This window comes from Dendrobates tinctorius, unplaced genomic scaffold (genome assembly GCF_039654945.1).
Source record: "Dendrobates tinctorius isolate UK_male_01 unplaced genomic scaffold, ASM3965494v1 ptg000022l, whole genome shotgun sequence".
In the NCBI taxonomy this organism is placed as follows: Eukaryota; Metazoa; Chordata; class Amphibia; order Anura; family Dendrobatidae; genus Dendrobates; species Dendrobates tinctorius.
Window position 1 is genome coordinate 85,100,007 of NW_027361690.1, and position 15,206 is coordinate 85,115,212.

The 15,206-nt window shown below is 43.7% G+C and overlaps 1 protein-coding gene across 2 annotated transcripts in view; it reads left to right on the plus strand.

Annotated features, from left to right (window-relative positions):
* Positions 1 to 15,206, plus strand: part of PLEKHO2 (pleckstrin homology domain containing O2) — a 98,596-nt gene that overhangs the window by 23,800 nt on the left and 59,590 nt on the right. Inside the window, exon 1 of one of the 2 annotated variants that reach the window (XM_073568837.1) lies at positions 8,276 to 8,379. The exons of the other annotated variant lie outside the window; for it this stretch is intronic. Coding sequence (XP_073424938.1) covers positions 8,371 to 8,379 — 9 coding nt within the window. The 5' untranslated portion in view covers positions 8,276 to 8,370. Of the gene's footprint in view, positions 1 to 8,275; positions 8,380 to 15,206 lie in introns of those variants that run through there. 2 annotated transcript variants of the gene reach the window in all.

Sequence of the window (15,206 nt, forward strand, 5' to 3'; positions counted from 1 at the left end):
TGACTAAGATGCCTAAGTCTTTTTCCATGTCTGATTTCCCCAGCAGTTTCCCATTTAGTAAGTAGTTGTAGCATCTGTTTCTCCTTCCCATGTGCATAACCTTACACTTATCTGTGTTAAACCTCATTTGCCATTTTTAGCCCAAATCTCCAATTTACTCAAATCTGTCTGTAGTTGCAAACTGTCCTCCTTTGTGTTAACTACCTTACATAGTTTTGTATCATCTGCAAATACTGATATTTTACTGTGTAAGCCATCCACTAGATCATTAATAAATATACTAAATAGTAGGGGGCCAATACAGAACCCTGTGGTACCCCACTAGTAACCCTGGCCCAATCTGAGTATGCACCATTAATAACCACTCTTTGTTTTCTATCACTAAGCCAGCTACCTACCCATCTACACACACTTTCCCCAAGCCTTACTTACCAATCTTTTACGTGGGACAGTGTCAAGTGCTTTAGAGAAGTCGAGATAAGTGACATCCAATGATTCTCCTTGGTCCATTTGAGAGCTTACATCCTCATAGAAGCTGATCAGGTTAGTTTGACAGGAGCGATCCTTCATAAATCCATGTTGATATGGAGTTAAACATTTATTAACATTGAGATATTCCATAATGGTATCCCTTAGAAACCCTTCAAAAATTTTACTCACAACAGATGTTAAGCATACTGGCCTATAGTTTCCAGGTTCCCTTTTACACCCCTTTTTGAATGTTGGTACCACATTTGCTTGCCGCCAATCAAAAGGAACAGACCCTGTTTCTATAGATAAAAAGAGAGAAGAGCCAGCACTGCCAGTGGTCAGAACGCATAACATGAGGTGCATATGCACATATCTTACTGCATTCAAAATGAGACATTTAGCAAAATATTGATCAATATATTGAGCCACCCCGCAACGCCAAGGCAATCTCATATGGGGGGGTCCTAGTCTACATTTTTATTTATTCACTGTGCCATTGCGGCCTCCTAAATGTTTTAAAAGCAAGACCATATCAAATGCAATCCATACCTGAAGCATATCTGCATCACTCCCGTGCAGCGTGGCGGGGTGGCTCAATATATTGAACAATATTTTGCTAAATGTCTCATTTTGAATGCAGTAAGATATGTGCATATGCACCTCATGTTATGCGTTCTGACCACTGGCAGTGCTGGCTCTTCTCTCTTTTTATTGCAAATTGGTTTTGTGGCTGACCACCACTGTTGCCGTGCACGCTGGGTCATGTTCGCCATCTTTTCTGTGTTTATTGTGATTGATCTAGGCTGCTGTGCTCACTCACGGCAGCCCCGCCCTGCCCCAGGCTTTATTTATTTTTGCATCCATGTCTGAGCCTGCATTGCCCTTCATCTGTGTTTGCTGGTCAGGCAGTGTGTGGAGGTCAAACCTGAGATGTCTGTGTTCAGACCTGGTTGGCCTTCATCTGCACCTGCTCCATCTGGCTGCACGGGAGTGATGCAGATATGCTTCAGGTATGGATTGCATTTGATATGGTCTTGCTTTTAAAACATTTAGGAGGCCGCAATGGCACAGTGAATAAATAAAAATGTAGAGTAGGACCCCCCCATATGAGATTGCCTTGGCGTTGCGGGGAGGCTCAATATATTGATCAATATATTGCTAAATGTCTCATTTTGAATGCAGTAAGATATGTGCATATGCACCTCATGTTATGCGTTCTGACCACTGGCAGTGCTGGCTCTTCTCTCTTTTTATTGCAACCTGTTTCTATAGAGTCTTTAAATATAAGGAATAGAGGCCTGTCTATCACATTACTTAACTCCCTTAATACCCGAGGGTGAATGCCATCAGGGCCTGGTGATTTGTCAATTTTAATCCTACTAAGGCGGTTCTGCACGCCTTCCTGGGTTAGGCAGGTAATACTTAATGGGGAGTTTACATTATCACTCTGCATTTCCCCTGGCAAATACTTTTTTCTCAACAGTGTTCACACAGGAAAAGGATTTAAAACATTTGCTTTTCCCACATCGCTCTTTATGATTTCACCCTCATTGTTCTTTAAAGGGCCGACACCATCAATTTTAATCATTTTACTTTTTATATGATTAAAGAATAGTTTGGGGTTTGTTTCACTTTCCTTAGCAATGAGTCTCTCAGTTTCCACTTTTGCTAAATGTATTTGTTTTTTACACATTTTATTTTTTTCTCTAACTTTTTAATGCTTCTCGATTTGCCTTCTTGTTTTAGCTTCTTAAATGCCTTGTTCTTGTTATTTATTGCCCTTTTTACATCCTTATTTAGCCACATTGGTGTTCTCCTGTTCCTAGCCCTTTTATTTCTGTACGGTATGGCTAGCTCGCAGTGGGTGTGTAAAACTGATTTAAATATTTCCCATTTATTTTCTGTGCTTCTATTTTTGAGGACAATGTCCGAATCAATTCGGCGAAGGTCTTCTCTAAGCTGATCAAACTTTGCTTTCCTGAATTCAGCGTTTTTGTAACCCCCTTCCAGGGCACCTTACTGAAGGACAAGTGGAATTGTATTATATTGTGGTCACTGTTCCCTAGGTGCCCATCGACTCGTACTTCTGTTATTCTATCTGGCATGTTGCTTAAAATTAAGTCCAGAAGGGCTGTCCCTCTAGCTGGGCCCTGCACAAGTTGTGACAGATAATTATCCTTGGTCACTGACAGAAATTGGTCTCCTTTCTGAGATACGCAGGTTTCAGTTTCCCAGTCTGTCGGGGTAGTTGTGTAGTAATATCTCAAAAATTACCCAAGAATCATTTGTCTGTTATTTCTTTACTTGAAGAATAAATTGGGCAATACACTTTTTGGCAATCATTTGTTAAAAAAGAACCATGGCCCATATTTGGGTCAATTAAAAAAAAAAAAAAACACTTAAAGTTGATAAACAATAAAATATAATAACCAAATTAAAAGAAAAAATTAAAATACCTGGGTGGGGAGAGGGGAGAACTGTTTGGTCTGTCAGGTGATCCGAATCTTTCAGGTGTCTGATGTATTTTAAAATTAGAGGGCCTACCATACATTGATGGCACAGAAGCCGAGTATGAAGATTGGAGAGAGGATGAAGGACAAAGGGTGGCATAAGAGGAGCAAGAGTTTGTTGGAATAAATGGTGCTGCCCACGATAAGAAGGGCTATGGCTTTGCGCATACATCGGCGAGTTTGGCCCATAAGAGGACACATGATGGGCTAGTGAGAACAAAGGTAGGGGGGGGCTAATAAATGGTGTAGCACCAGTGTGTCCCATATAACTCCAATGCTACCAATTTGTAAAGCAATCATGAGGATAGTTGGGTGGGGTGATTGCTTCCAGCACAACGAGTATTGCCGAATGTGTGAGTTGCCTTAAATGGGTATTGCCATCTCCAAGATCCTATCCAAATATGTAGTAGGTGTAATAATAATAATATTAGTATATACCTCCAATTAGAAATGTAGTATAGTTTGTATGATTTGCTATGTCTCTTTCCTCATGTGCAGGCATTACAGAACCTTAGAAATACATGGTTATGACCACTGATATAGTGACAGTTAGTTAACTAGTTGCTAGTGATACTGTAAGAAGATGAGTCAAGATGGAGGCAACGGTGTGCAGTGCCCTTTAAGGCTGGAACTATCGGGGCTGTCGCCACTGTTGGCACGGCAGTTTTCCTCAGAGACGGAGAGACATTTCTGTCAGACAGCAGGGAATGCGGGGTACAAAAGGAGACCTGAACGCGAGAATGGAGCAGACTTGGCAGGAAGACGACAGGAGATGGTTGACTCCCTCTCCGCTGCTCCAACTAACAACTCCACTTTTCCCTTTTGTTGCGGGACAAACTGGGAAATCGGTGGGAGAGTAGGCCACACAGAGTGAAGCATCGGGTCGGTGTGGAAGGACCTGTATATAAGGTTTTTCCAGAAGGAGAAGAGAATGCGCCAACTAGGGTGGTCCATAGGAATATGCTCCGGCCATGCCTCTCGGAAGATCACATACGGAGGGAAGAAACTCCCAAAGTTTCTGAAGAGGTGCCTCCTGTGGCTGTGGAGGATGAAGAAGAGGAAAATCTCGAGCAACCATCTGAAGACACGTCTGCAGATCAGGGTCCCGAGACTCCTAAAGAGAGAATTACGGCGGATGCAGACTCAGCTTTGCCTTCACCAGAAGACTCCACTATTCCTTCCAATCCACGTTGCTCCTAATGAACAACGGCCGGACAGCCCCCCATTCGGTACAATCAAGACCAATTCATTTGGCGACAAACCGCTGAACCTGTAAATAAATTCTCCAGTTGTGCTCCAGATGCCTCAACCGTGGAATGGCGAGTGAAAAGAGAGGGGGGGGGGGTGTAAGAAGATGAGTCAAGACGGAGTCGGCGGTGTGCGGTGCCCTTTAAGGCCGGAACTATCAGGGCTGTCACCACTGTTGGCGGGGAAGTTTTCCTCTGAAAGGGAGAGACCTTTCTGTCAGACAGATGGGGGCGCAGGGTACAAAAGGAGACTTAAGTCTTCTCCGTTCCCAAGCTCGACGGGAAGACGACAGGAGACGGTTGACTCCTTCTCCGCTGCTTCTACTAACAACTCCACTTTTCCTAGACCTCCGTGCGCTGACCCTGAGACTTCTCTTGACACTATTATGTTACCATCTGTACCCACACCGTTGGATACCCCTGTTTTACCCGAGATACCGGAACAACTGTTTAGAGACTACTCCGAGAGACCGCGGGTTGTTGCGGCTTGTACATGTGCTAGCGACCCGTGCCCGGCGCCATTTCCGAGGCATTCACACAAAGAGCTGTTTCCACGTTCCAGCGTACCCAACACACAACCACAAGTACTTCATTACAAGCGCTAGAAAGGAGACGTTCAGAGAAGGCATATGTTGGTGGAGTGTTGGAACGGAGTACTTCATCTTGCCTGGAGGTGGACTGAGCCCCTGACCTGGAGGACACAGCACGGATGTGGGCACCTGTATGCTCAGCAGACTGTGAGTAAAGCTTTGGAACTACATGCTCTGGTGTCCTCCGCTTATTCCTGCGCCAACCCACTCAGCACTGCTACATCTCTGTGCTTAAAACTACACCGGTCTCCTCTCCTCACTACCTCGCCATCAACACTGCCCTGGGACTACAGCCCTACCTGTGGAGGGCCACAACATAATTGCTGCACCACACCATCTGTCCCAGAGGATCTGTCTGCAGCGTCGGCTTAATATCTTCATTGCCAAACAGCACAGGTGGCGTCACGAATCATCCACTTATAAACTTTAATCATCAGCCACACTATTTCTTTTACATGGACGCCCAGGGCCACGGACCGGGTCACAGCCACTGTGACACTTCCCATTGAAATCAACGGGCCCGGCTCCGAGTACCCCACGGCCCTGGCGGGCAATCCATAACCACTGTTGCCGTGGGAGGGTTCTTCTGGGAGGGAAGGACCTTCACGCTGGACAGCGGGGGAATGGGAAGTATAAAGAGGACTGAGCGCGGGAACAGGTCAGACTTGGCGGGAAAGCGACAGGAGAAGGTTGACTCCCTCTCCGCTGCTCCAGCTGACAACTCCACGCCACCCTTCCCACTGAGTGCTGACTCCACAATTGACTTTGACGCTATTGAGTTATCGTCTGACCCTGTTCTTGTAGACAGTCCAGTCCCTGTGGTGATTGAGAAGCTGACTTTCTGCGTTCCTAGAGACTATCCCAAAAGACTGTGGTCTGTGAGCAAGCACATGGCTCGCGTTCTTCGCCATCACTGAGTAATCCACACAAAGCACTGTTTCCACAATCCACTGCATTCAACAAACTCTCTCTCCTTACAGGAGTAGCATAGCACTGGACCAGATCCATTCTCAGATGGGAGCACAGAACCAGAATTCCTAACATCAGGATAAGGGACATATACTTGTATATACCAGTATGGGTAACATACATACCACGATGGGGAATATATTTATCAGGATGGGGACCAGGATAAGGAACATATACCAGGATGGGGGATATACATATCAGGATGGGGGATATACATACCAGAAATGGATATATACTGCTCAAAAAAATAAAGGGAACACTGTTCCATTTTCAACAGGCTGTTTGTGTTCCCTGTTATACAGATACCAGTATGGGGCCAGGAAGGAGAACAGGACCAGGAAGGGATATATACATATATCAGTATGGGGTCAGGAAGGAGAACATATATACCAGGATGGGAGATATATATACCATGATGTGGTACAGTGGGGAAAAAAGTATTTAGTCAGCCACCAATTGTGCAAGTTCTCCCACTTAAAAAGATGAGCGAGGCCTGTAATTGACATCTTAGGTGTAGACCACAACTATGAGAGTCAAAATGAGAAAACAAATCCAGAAAACCGCCTTGTCTGAATTGGTAGCTAACAAAATACTTTTTCCCCCACTGTATTTATATACACCAAGATACCAAGATGGGATATACTGTATACAGTATATACTAGTATGGGGCCAGGAAGGGGAACACCGATGCACCGAGGCCCATTGGACTCTAGTTACGCCACTGCTACTCAACCATGAATGTCTATGGGGATCTGTATAAAACTAATAAGTTCATACAAGCAGGAAAACGCCCTATGAAATAACATGGGGGTCCGTGATCGAATGAAAAAAAACCCTTCTGAGGAAGAAGTGCAAAAACGCGTGTCAAGGGGATACACTAGAGCCTCCTGGGTACCTATATCTTGGTATTGGTCATGGCTTTGATTTAGCTCTATATTTCTCTTTGGCACTATTCACAGATGCCTATTTGACTGCCTGCAACATATTTTAATGTCTCTGAATTCACCCATGAACCATTTACTCTCTACCATTGGTACTATGTTTTTATTATATTTATTTGGTATAACTTTTTTCAAGCAAGTTACCAGAAACAAACACCAGCACCGACGAGTACTCCTATCTGCATTTTTTTGCATGTTCTGTTGTATTTATGATTTGCACCTTGCACTTTATCTACGAGGACGCTATTCTGCGTACATTGTGATCTCATGCATTTGCCTACTTATTGATTTAAGCCTGATTTGCAAGGTCTTGCATAGACTCAACCTACCTGTATACCATATTTGCTCAGTGTTTGCTTTTTCATTTCCTGTATGGTCTGTTTTACATCTCCGATTTTTTTTTTTTTAACCTTTTAACTCTTTGTATTTTCTTCAATAACATTATAAAATTGCTTGTCATTTCTAAACCTGTTTGAAGGACTTTTTTTCCCCACATAGGTTGAAGCAGCGAGGACGCACGGAAACACGTGTACAGTATGTGCGGATGTAATGCTGCTATCATACACCTGAGATAGACTTTTCTTTTTTTCTCAGGTGTCATCAATAATCAGGGAAACTGTATTTGATCATGTACATTATAAAATTTTGATGTATGAAATTGGATGTCACACAGACGTAAAAAAAAACGGACACACAGACTGCACATGGATGACAATGCGGATGGAAATAATTGAGCAATAAGTACAAACTGCGTCTTCAGGTACGGCTGCACCTGTAATTTGTCAGTGATTTGAGCCGCCACGGTTTACGTCAGGGGAATCAAAGTTCCTACATTGCTCTCTACTTTTTTTTTTGCAATATTTTTTTACTTTTTTATTCCAGGATATTTGTTTTGTGTTTTGCTTTTGGTTTTCTCTGTGTAAAGGTCATGTGTTCATATGCAATTACATTTTGCATGCACATTAATTTACTTTTTCTGCTCAGACCCAGTTTCTCATTTGTTTCATTGTGCATTCTGTGCATATAAGGGTGTGACCGCCCTGTTTCTGAGTTGGAAAATCCATCCTGTCTGGCCTACACTATTACTGGTGGTTCAGTCCCTCTGTCCTTGTTCACATTTACGTCACTTGACAAGTGGAAAGGTTTTAAATACAAGAGTTAGGACTGTCCCACAAGGGTTGCCGTGACGTGGCGGGATGGCTTCTACATTATTTTGATCAAAATTATGTTAACTAAATACCCTTATTATTACTATTATTACTATTATTACTACCTTCATGCAATTTTTGCAATATTTTTTTACTTTTTTATTCCAGGATATTTGTTTTGTGTTTTGCTTTTGGTTTTCTCATTGCTCTCTACTTTCAGTTCACGGACTCAACTTCATCTCAACCACCGGAAACCCAAGTTTTTTAAGCAGAGGTTTGGTTATAAGCAGAGAAAGAGGAATCGAGCAGAGCTGAGGGAGGAGAGCTGAGAGCTGGGGCTAAGAAGGTTCCTCTTGTTCAGCCTGTCAGGGCCTAAGGTCCAGCCTGGGTGGGTGGGGTGTGCGGAGAAGGGGGTGCATGGAGGATGACATCTGGCTTCCCTTCCTGTAGAGAGGTCCTAGGGCTGGGCAGCGTATCCAGGGGACAGGCTCACCATGGAAGATGTAAGTTATCCACCAGCCTCTCTTATTAACCCCTTCTTTCACACTGTCACCTGCTTATCGAAACCTCGCTCACTCGAATCTCCTGCGCGACGGGCTTGTTAACCCTTTCCCTCCGCAGGGATGCAGTGATGCTGGAACTGTGCATCTTCTGTTACCAAAGAGGAGTCCAAATGTCAAAAAGTAAACTTGATTTTCCACTTCGCTCCCGACGGCTATTAGCCTGAAATAAAGGGAACAGAGCATTACTAACATTACAGCCAGCTAACAAGCAGAACTGGGCTACTTTTTGGCAGTGTCATTTCGCTCCTCTTCATACGTGACACAAGACTTCCTCCTCTCCGCAGATGTGAAACAGTTAAGTAGGTGTCTTCTACCGCTAGCACCGCAGAACCCTGGTTAGAAAGATGCTGAGTACAAGCATTACATGGGGCTGCCTGTGATTGCCCTCTGCTATCTGCCACATATCCCAGCTGGAAAGCTCAGCCTTTCCCTAGAAATGCAGCGACGAGACGGGAAATACAAACCACAGTGAAGTCACAGCATTACTAATATCCGTGCTGCTGGATGTTGAGAAATGGCAATGTAGGAAGAGGAGATAGAAAGGAGCCGTCTTCCTAGATCTGTAGTGCTGGAAGACATCATGTCCTGTTCTCGTGGGCTGCGCAGAAGGGGTTTCTCCACCACCGGCAGCTGGGTGTCAAGCTGTCGTAGCTTCTCTGTGCTGTTCCCAGATTGTCCTCTGAATGCAATGTTTTTCAGCTGATCGAAAGTTTCCATCTCCATCACTTTCACACAAGCATTGCAGAAAAGCTTGGAAAGCATGTCCAATTATATACTTACTATGTCTGATAAGACTATTAGAATTGTAACTGGTATTTATTTATTATGCTTTTCTTATATAGCGCCATTAATTCCACAGCACTTTACAGACGTTATCATCGCTATCCCTTTTGGGGCTCACAATCTAGATTCCCTATTAATATGGAGAACCCGGAGGAAACCCACGCAAACAAGGGGACAACATACAAACTTCTTGCAGATATTGTTGTGGCTAATAAACAATAACAACAATACTAAAAATTATATAATATGTGATTGTATGTAAATAATAAACTCCATTTAAAACCCAATGGTTGCATTAGTCTAGCATTGTAATCCCTGTTTCTCAATTGCTGTAGGTCCACAGGTTGGGAACCACTGGTGTAGACGATACCTGATGACAATAATTTAAAAAAAATCCATTACATTACCCCTGTAGAGGTGACCAATGGTTATATTTATTTATGCTCACTTATAAAGCAACCGTCATATTCCACAGGGCTTTACAGACTTCATTCCTGTCCCCACTGGAGCTCACAATCTAAATTTCCTACTGGTATGACTTAGCATGGGTTTCCTCCAGGTACTCCGGTTTTCTCCCACTTTCCAAACATGGGGGGAACATACAGAGGCCTTGCAAATGTTGCCCTTTGTGGGATTTAAATGGAATCTGTCAGGAGGTATTTGCTATGTAATCTGAGGACAGCATGATGTAGGGGTTGAAACACAGAATTCAGTGATATGTCATTTACCAAGCTGTGTGCTGTTGTTTACTTACCTTAAAGGTTTTATCACTAGGAGATTATCACTGCCATGCCTGATGTGCACATGTTAGTCCCACACCCCCTCTTCTGATGAGCAGCGCACTGTCAATAGACAATGAACATAGAGAGCCTGATGTGGGCGGGGTTAGCTGTGGTGTGGGCGGAGTTAGCTTTCTCAGCTCTGCTGTATTTCTAAATCTAAGAACTCTGTGTCACAACTGCTGCACCCAGTAAACAAAGTGATACATTGCTGGATTCAGGGTCTCTTTTCCTACATCAAACTGTTCTCAAATGAGGTAAAAAAAACCTGATGACAGATTCCCTTTAATCCCAGGACTCCTGCTTTGCCAAGCAACAGTGCTGCTCATGCTACTGCAATGTAGAATCTGCAATAAATCAGCAGAAAAATCTTCATGCACATGTGAATAACATACTAGATTATAACTCTCTATGGATAAAATTAGTCAAATCTGCAGAAATAATTGACATGAAGTAGACTTAATTAATTCACACTGCTGCATCGCAGATTGATTTACACACAAAATTCTCTACAGATTGTCGATCAGATTCGTTCAAATCACATCTTCAAAATTAGTATTGTAATACGCTGCAGATTTTCTGTTGGAAAATCTGTTTGTGAAATGTTCAACAAATGCTCTGTGTGCAGGTCTCTTATAGTTCACTTCAGTTAATTAACTTGCAATTAACTTCCAAACACGGCCCATGGACAAGAGTGGCGCTGTTTCTGGATAGACAGCGTCGTTATTTTTTTATGTATTTTCTTTATGTATATTTGGTTATAAAAAATGGATTCAGATTAGGACTGGGTTATCTAATGTATGGAAATCAAACTGTAAGGACACCAAGTGGCAGAGTATCAAACAGGATTATTATCATATACAATATGTCTACATAATGAATGAACATTAGTATCTAAGATATAAATCTATTAGACAGTGCTTACTTTTTTTAAAAACTTTCTCGAAATCTCTGTATATAAAACTGTGTGTGTGAGTGTGTGTGTGTGTGTATCACCAACCAATCACGAAGCATCTTTCATTTCAACAGAGCTGGTTAAAAGAAGCTGAGCTATGATTGGTTGTTATGAGCAACAGTTTTCCTTACAACCAATCACTAAGCATCTCTCATTTCACCAGAGCTGGTTAAAAGAAGCTGAGCTGTGATTGGTTGCTATGAGCAAGTTTTCCCACTTGAGAACACCTCAGCAGACACTGACATGATGGGAGAAATCTAGCATCCCTGGGAACATGAGCTCCCAGCCATTGTCTGCCCCCCAAAAAGGAGCACATGACAGAAATGAATCCCCCCCTCCTGTGCCCATATCCCCATCACACATCCTCCATCATATAGGCACATCTTCCCTCTTAAAGGGATCATTGGTACGGAAGTCATAGAAATCCATCCAGCGCTTTGGTTTTGACCCAAGTTAGGACCGTTCCACTCAGCGCTGTTGTTCTAACTCCAGTTTCTCTTAAAGGGATCATTGGTTTGGAATTTAGGGCAAATCCACTCTGCGCTTTGGTACTGACCCCAGGCCTTTCTTAAAGGGATCTCCGGTATGGAAGTCAGGGCAATTGCCTTCAAATGCTTTGGTTTTGACCCCAGGCTCTCTTAAAGGGATCTCCTATATGGAAGTTAGGGCAAATACCTCAGCGCTCTGATTAGGACCCCAGGGTTCTATTAATGGGATCATTTGTATGGAAGTCAGGGCAAATCCACTCAGCCCTCTGGTTCTGATCCCAGTCTCTCTTAAAGGGATCCCCGGTATGGAAGTTAGGGCAAATCCACTCAGCACTCTGGTTCTGACACCAGGCCTCTCTTAAAGTGATCCCCGGTATGGAAGTTAGGACCGTTCCACTTAGTGCTCTGGCTCTGACCCCAGGCTGACGGAATGATGTGGGATATTAGGAGTAGTAGTCCGGTGGCTTTGGCTGATGGGATGATGTGAGATATTAGTGGTAGTAGTCCGGTGGCTCTGGCTGATGGAATGATGTGGGATATTAGGGGTAGTAGTCTGGTGGCTCTGGCTATCGGGTTGATGTGGGATATTAGGGGTAGTAGTCCGGTGGCTCTGGCTGACGGGATGATGTGGGATATTAGGGATAGTAGTCCGGTGGCTCTGGCTGACGGGATGATGTGGGATATTATGGGTAGTAGTCCGGTAGCTCTGGCTGACGGGATGATGTGGGATATTAGTGATAGTAGTCCGGTGGCTCTGGCTATCGGGTTGATGTGGGATATTAGGGATAGTAGTCCGGTGGCTCTGGCTGACGGGATGATGTCGGATATTAGTGGTAGTTGTCCGGTGGCTCTGGCTGATGGGATGATGTGGGATATTAGGGGTAGTAGTCCGGTGGCTCTGGCTGACGGGATGATGTGGGATATTAGTGATAGTAGTCCGGTGGCTCTGGCTATCGGGTTGATGTGGGATATTAGGGGTAGTAGTCCGGTGGCTCTGGCTGACAGGATGATGTGGGATATTAGGAATGTGGCTATGCGGAGTGGGCGGGGCTCTACACTTATATATATATATATATATATATATTATAATTTGTTATAACTAACTGTAGTTAGTTACTATTCCTGGGCAGCGCCGGGCTCTTCAGCTAGTAATAGATAAACTGAACAAATAGGATTGTGGTAAAGGGAACTGATCAGGTGATTAACCCCTTCACGCTGCAGCCCTTTTTGCGTTTCTGGTTATCACTCCCCTTTTTCCCAGAGCCATAACTTTTGTATTTTTCCATTAATATGGCCGTGTGAGGGTTTGTTTTTTGCAGGACGAGTTGTACTTTTGACTGACACCATTGGATTTACCATGTCCTGTACTCGAAAAACGGGAAAAAAATTCCAAGTGCTGAGAAGTTGCAAAAAAAGTGCAATTCCACAACTGTTTTTTGGTGTTTTTTTTACTAAGTTCACCAAATGCCAAAATTGACCTGCCAATATGATTCTCCAGGTCATTGAGTTCGTAGATACCAAACATGTCTAAGGGTATGTGCACACGCTGCGGATTCCGCTGCGTTTCCGCAGCGGTTTTGGCCGCTGCGGACCCGCAGCAGTTTTAGCTGCGGTGTACAGTACCATTCAAATGAATGGTAAAAACAAAACGCTGTGTAGACGTTGCGGAAAAATCCGCACGAATTTGCTGCGGTTTTGAATACGCGGAAAGAAGTGACATGTCAATTCTTTCTGCGGAATCCGCAGCGGGTTCCTATCTCCACCATTGTGGAGATGGTGAATCCGCAGGACCAAACCGCAGGCAAAACCGCAGATAATCCGCAGGTCCTTTGACCTGCGGTTTATCTGCGGTTTTTGCAAAATCCGTGCGGATTAATCCGCAGCAGATTCCGCAGCGTCTGCACACGCTTTTTACTTAAATGGTGAAAAAAAAATCCAAAAGTTTGTTTAAAAAAAAATAAAAAAATTGTGTCACTTTCCGATACCCGTATGGTCTCCATTTTTCGTGATTTAAGGTTGGGTGAGGGCTTATTTTTTTCGCACCGAGCTGATATTTTTAATGATACCATTTTGATGTAGATATGATCTTTCGATCGCCCATTATTGCATTTTATTGCAATGTTGCAGTGACCAAAAAAAGTAATTCTGGTGTTTTTACTTTTTGTCCCGCTACGCCATTTACTGATCGGATTAATCTTTTTTCTTATTGATAGAACGGGCGATTCTGAATGCGGCGATACCAAATATGTGTACTTTTTTTGTTTTATTTTGAATGGGGCAAATGGGGGGTGATTTGAAGTTTTATTTTTTAAATATTTTTAAAAACTTATTTTTACTTTAGGCATTCTTCAATAGTCTCCATGGGAGACTAGAAGCTGCGATAACCCGATGGCCTCTGCTACACATGGGCGATGATCAGATCGCCTGTATGAAGTAGAATTACTCACTTGCTATGAGCTATGACCACCAGGTGGTGCTCATAGCAATCTGGCAAAGACAACCATAGAGGTCTGCTGGAGACCATTGGTGAGCTACGATCATGTGACAGGGTCACCGATGGGCAGGATTAGCGACACGCTTCCGGCTTAACCCGTTAAATGCCACTGACAGCAGCATTTAATGTGATTAACAGCTGCAGTGGGATGGCAATTCCACCCGCATGTGGCCAGAAAGATGTGGGTTCAGCGCCGGAGCCAACATCAAAGGGAGGGACACGACATGCTCTGTACTAGTATGGCGCATGTCGTGAAGGGGTTAAATGCTACTAACCTGCAGATATAGGGCTAATCTGCAGGTTAGTAGTGTACTGACACCGTGCAGAGCTGCCACTAAGAGCCCTACACTGACAGCCGGCTCATCATTAGGGCCAACTGTCAATCAGTGCCGGGGGGTGCAGTTACAGCCGCCGCTCACTATGCACAGAGCGGTGAATGATCCTGCACCGGTGACAAAGTGATTAGGGAACTAGGGGGTCTGCAATACCAAGACAGGTTATTACACTTGGGGTTATTTAGTTTTGAAAATCGAAGGCTTAGGGGTGATCTTATTACAATGTATAAATATATGCGGGGACAGTACAAAGACCTTTCTAATGATCTTTTTACTCTTAGACCTGTGACGGGGACAAGGGGGCATCCTCTACGTCTGGAGGAAAGAAGGTTTCAGCATACTCAGACGCGGATTCTTTACTGTAAGAGCAGTGAGACTATGGAACTCTCTGCCATATGAGGTTGTAATGAGTGATTCCCTACTAAAATTTAAGAAGGGCCTGGATGCCTTTCTTGAAAAGTATAATATTACAGGGTATATACACTAGTTTCCTTAATATTGTGTTGATCCAGGGAGCTAGTCTGATTGCCGTATGTGGAGTCGGGATAGAATTTTTTTCCCCAATGTGAAGCTTACTGTTTGCCACATGGGTTTTTTTTGCCTTCCTCTGGATTAACATGTTACAGCAAGTTAGGATAGGATATGGGTTGAACTAGATGGACTTAAAGTCTTCCTTCAACCTTAATAACTATGTTACTATGTCACCCTGTGGCTTAAAGAGCTAGTCTGCAGAGAGCAATAAAGTTAATTTCCCCCCGGCATCGGGGCTCTCAGTGCGGCATCCGCACAGTGTAAGTACGCTATTAGTCTGCAGATTAACCATAGTGTTTTTTTACATGACAGGTTCCCTTTATATGGTGGATTCTCCAGATGTATTCAATATATCATCATGCTTTTTTGCTGCTGCAGAACACTTTATTATGGGCAGCACAT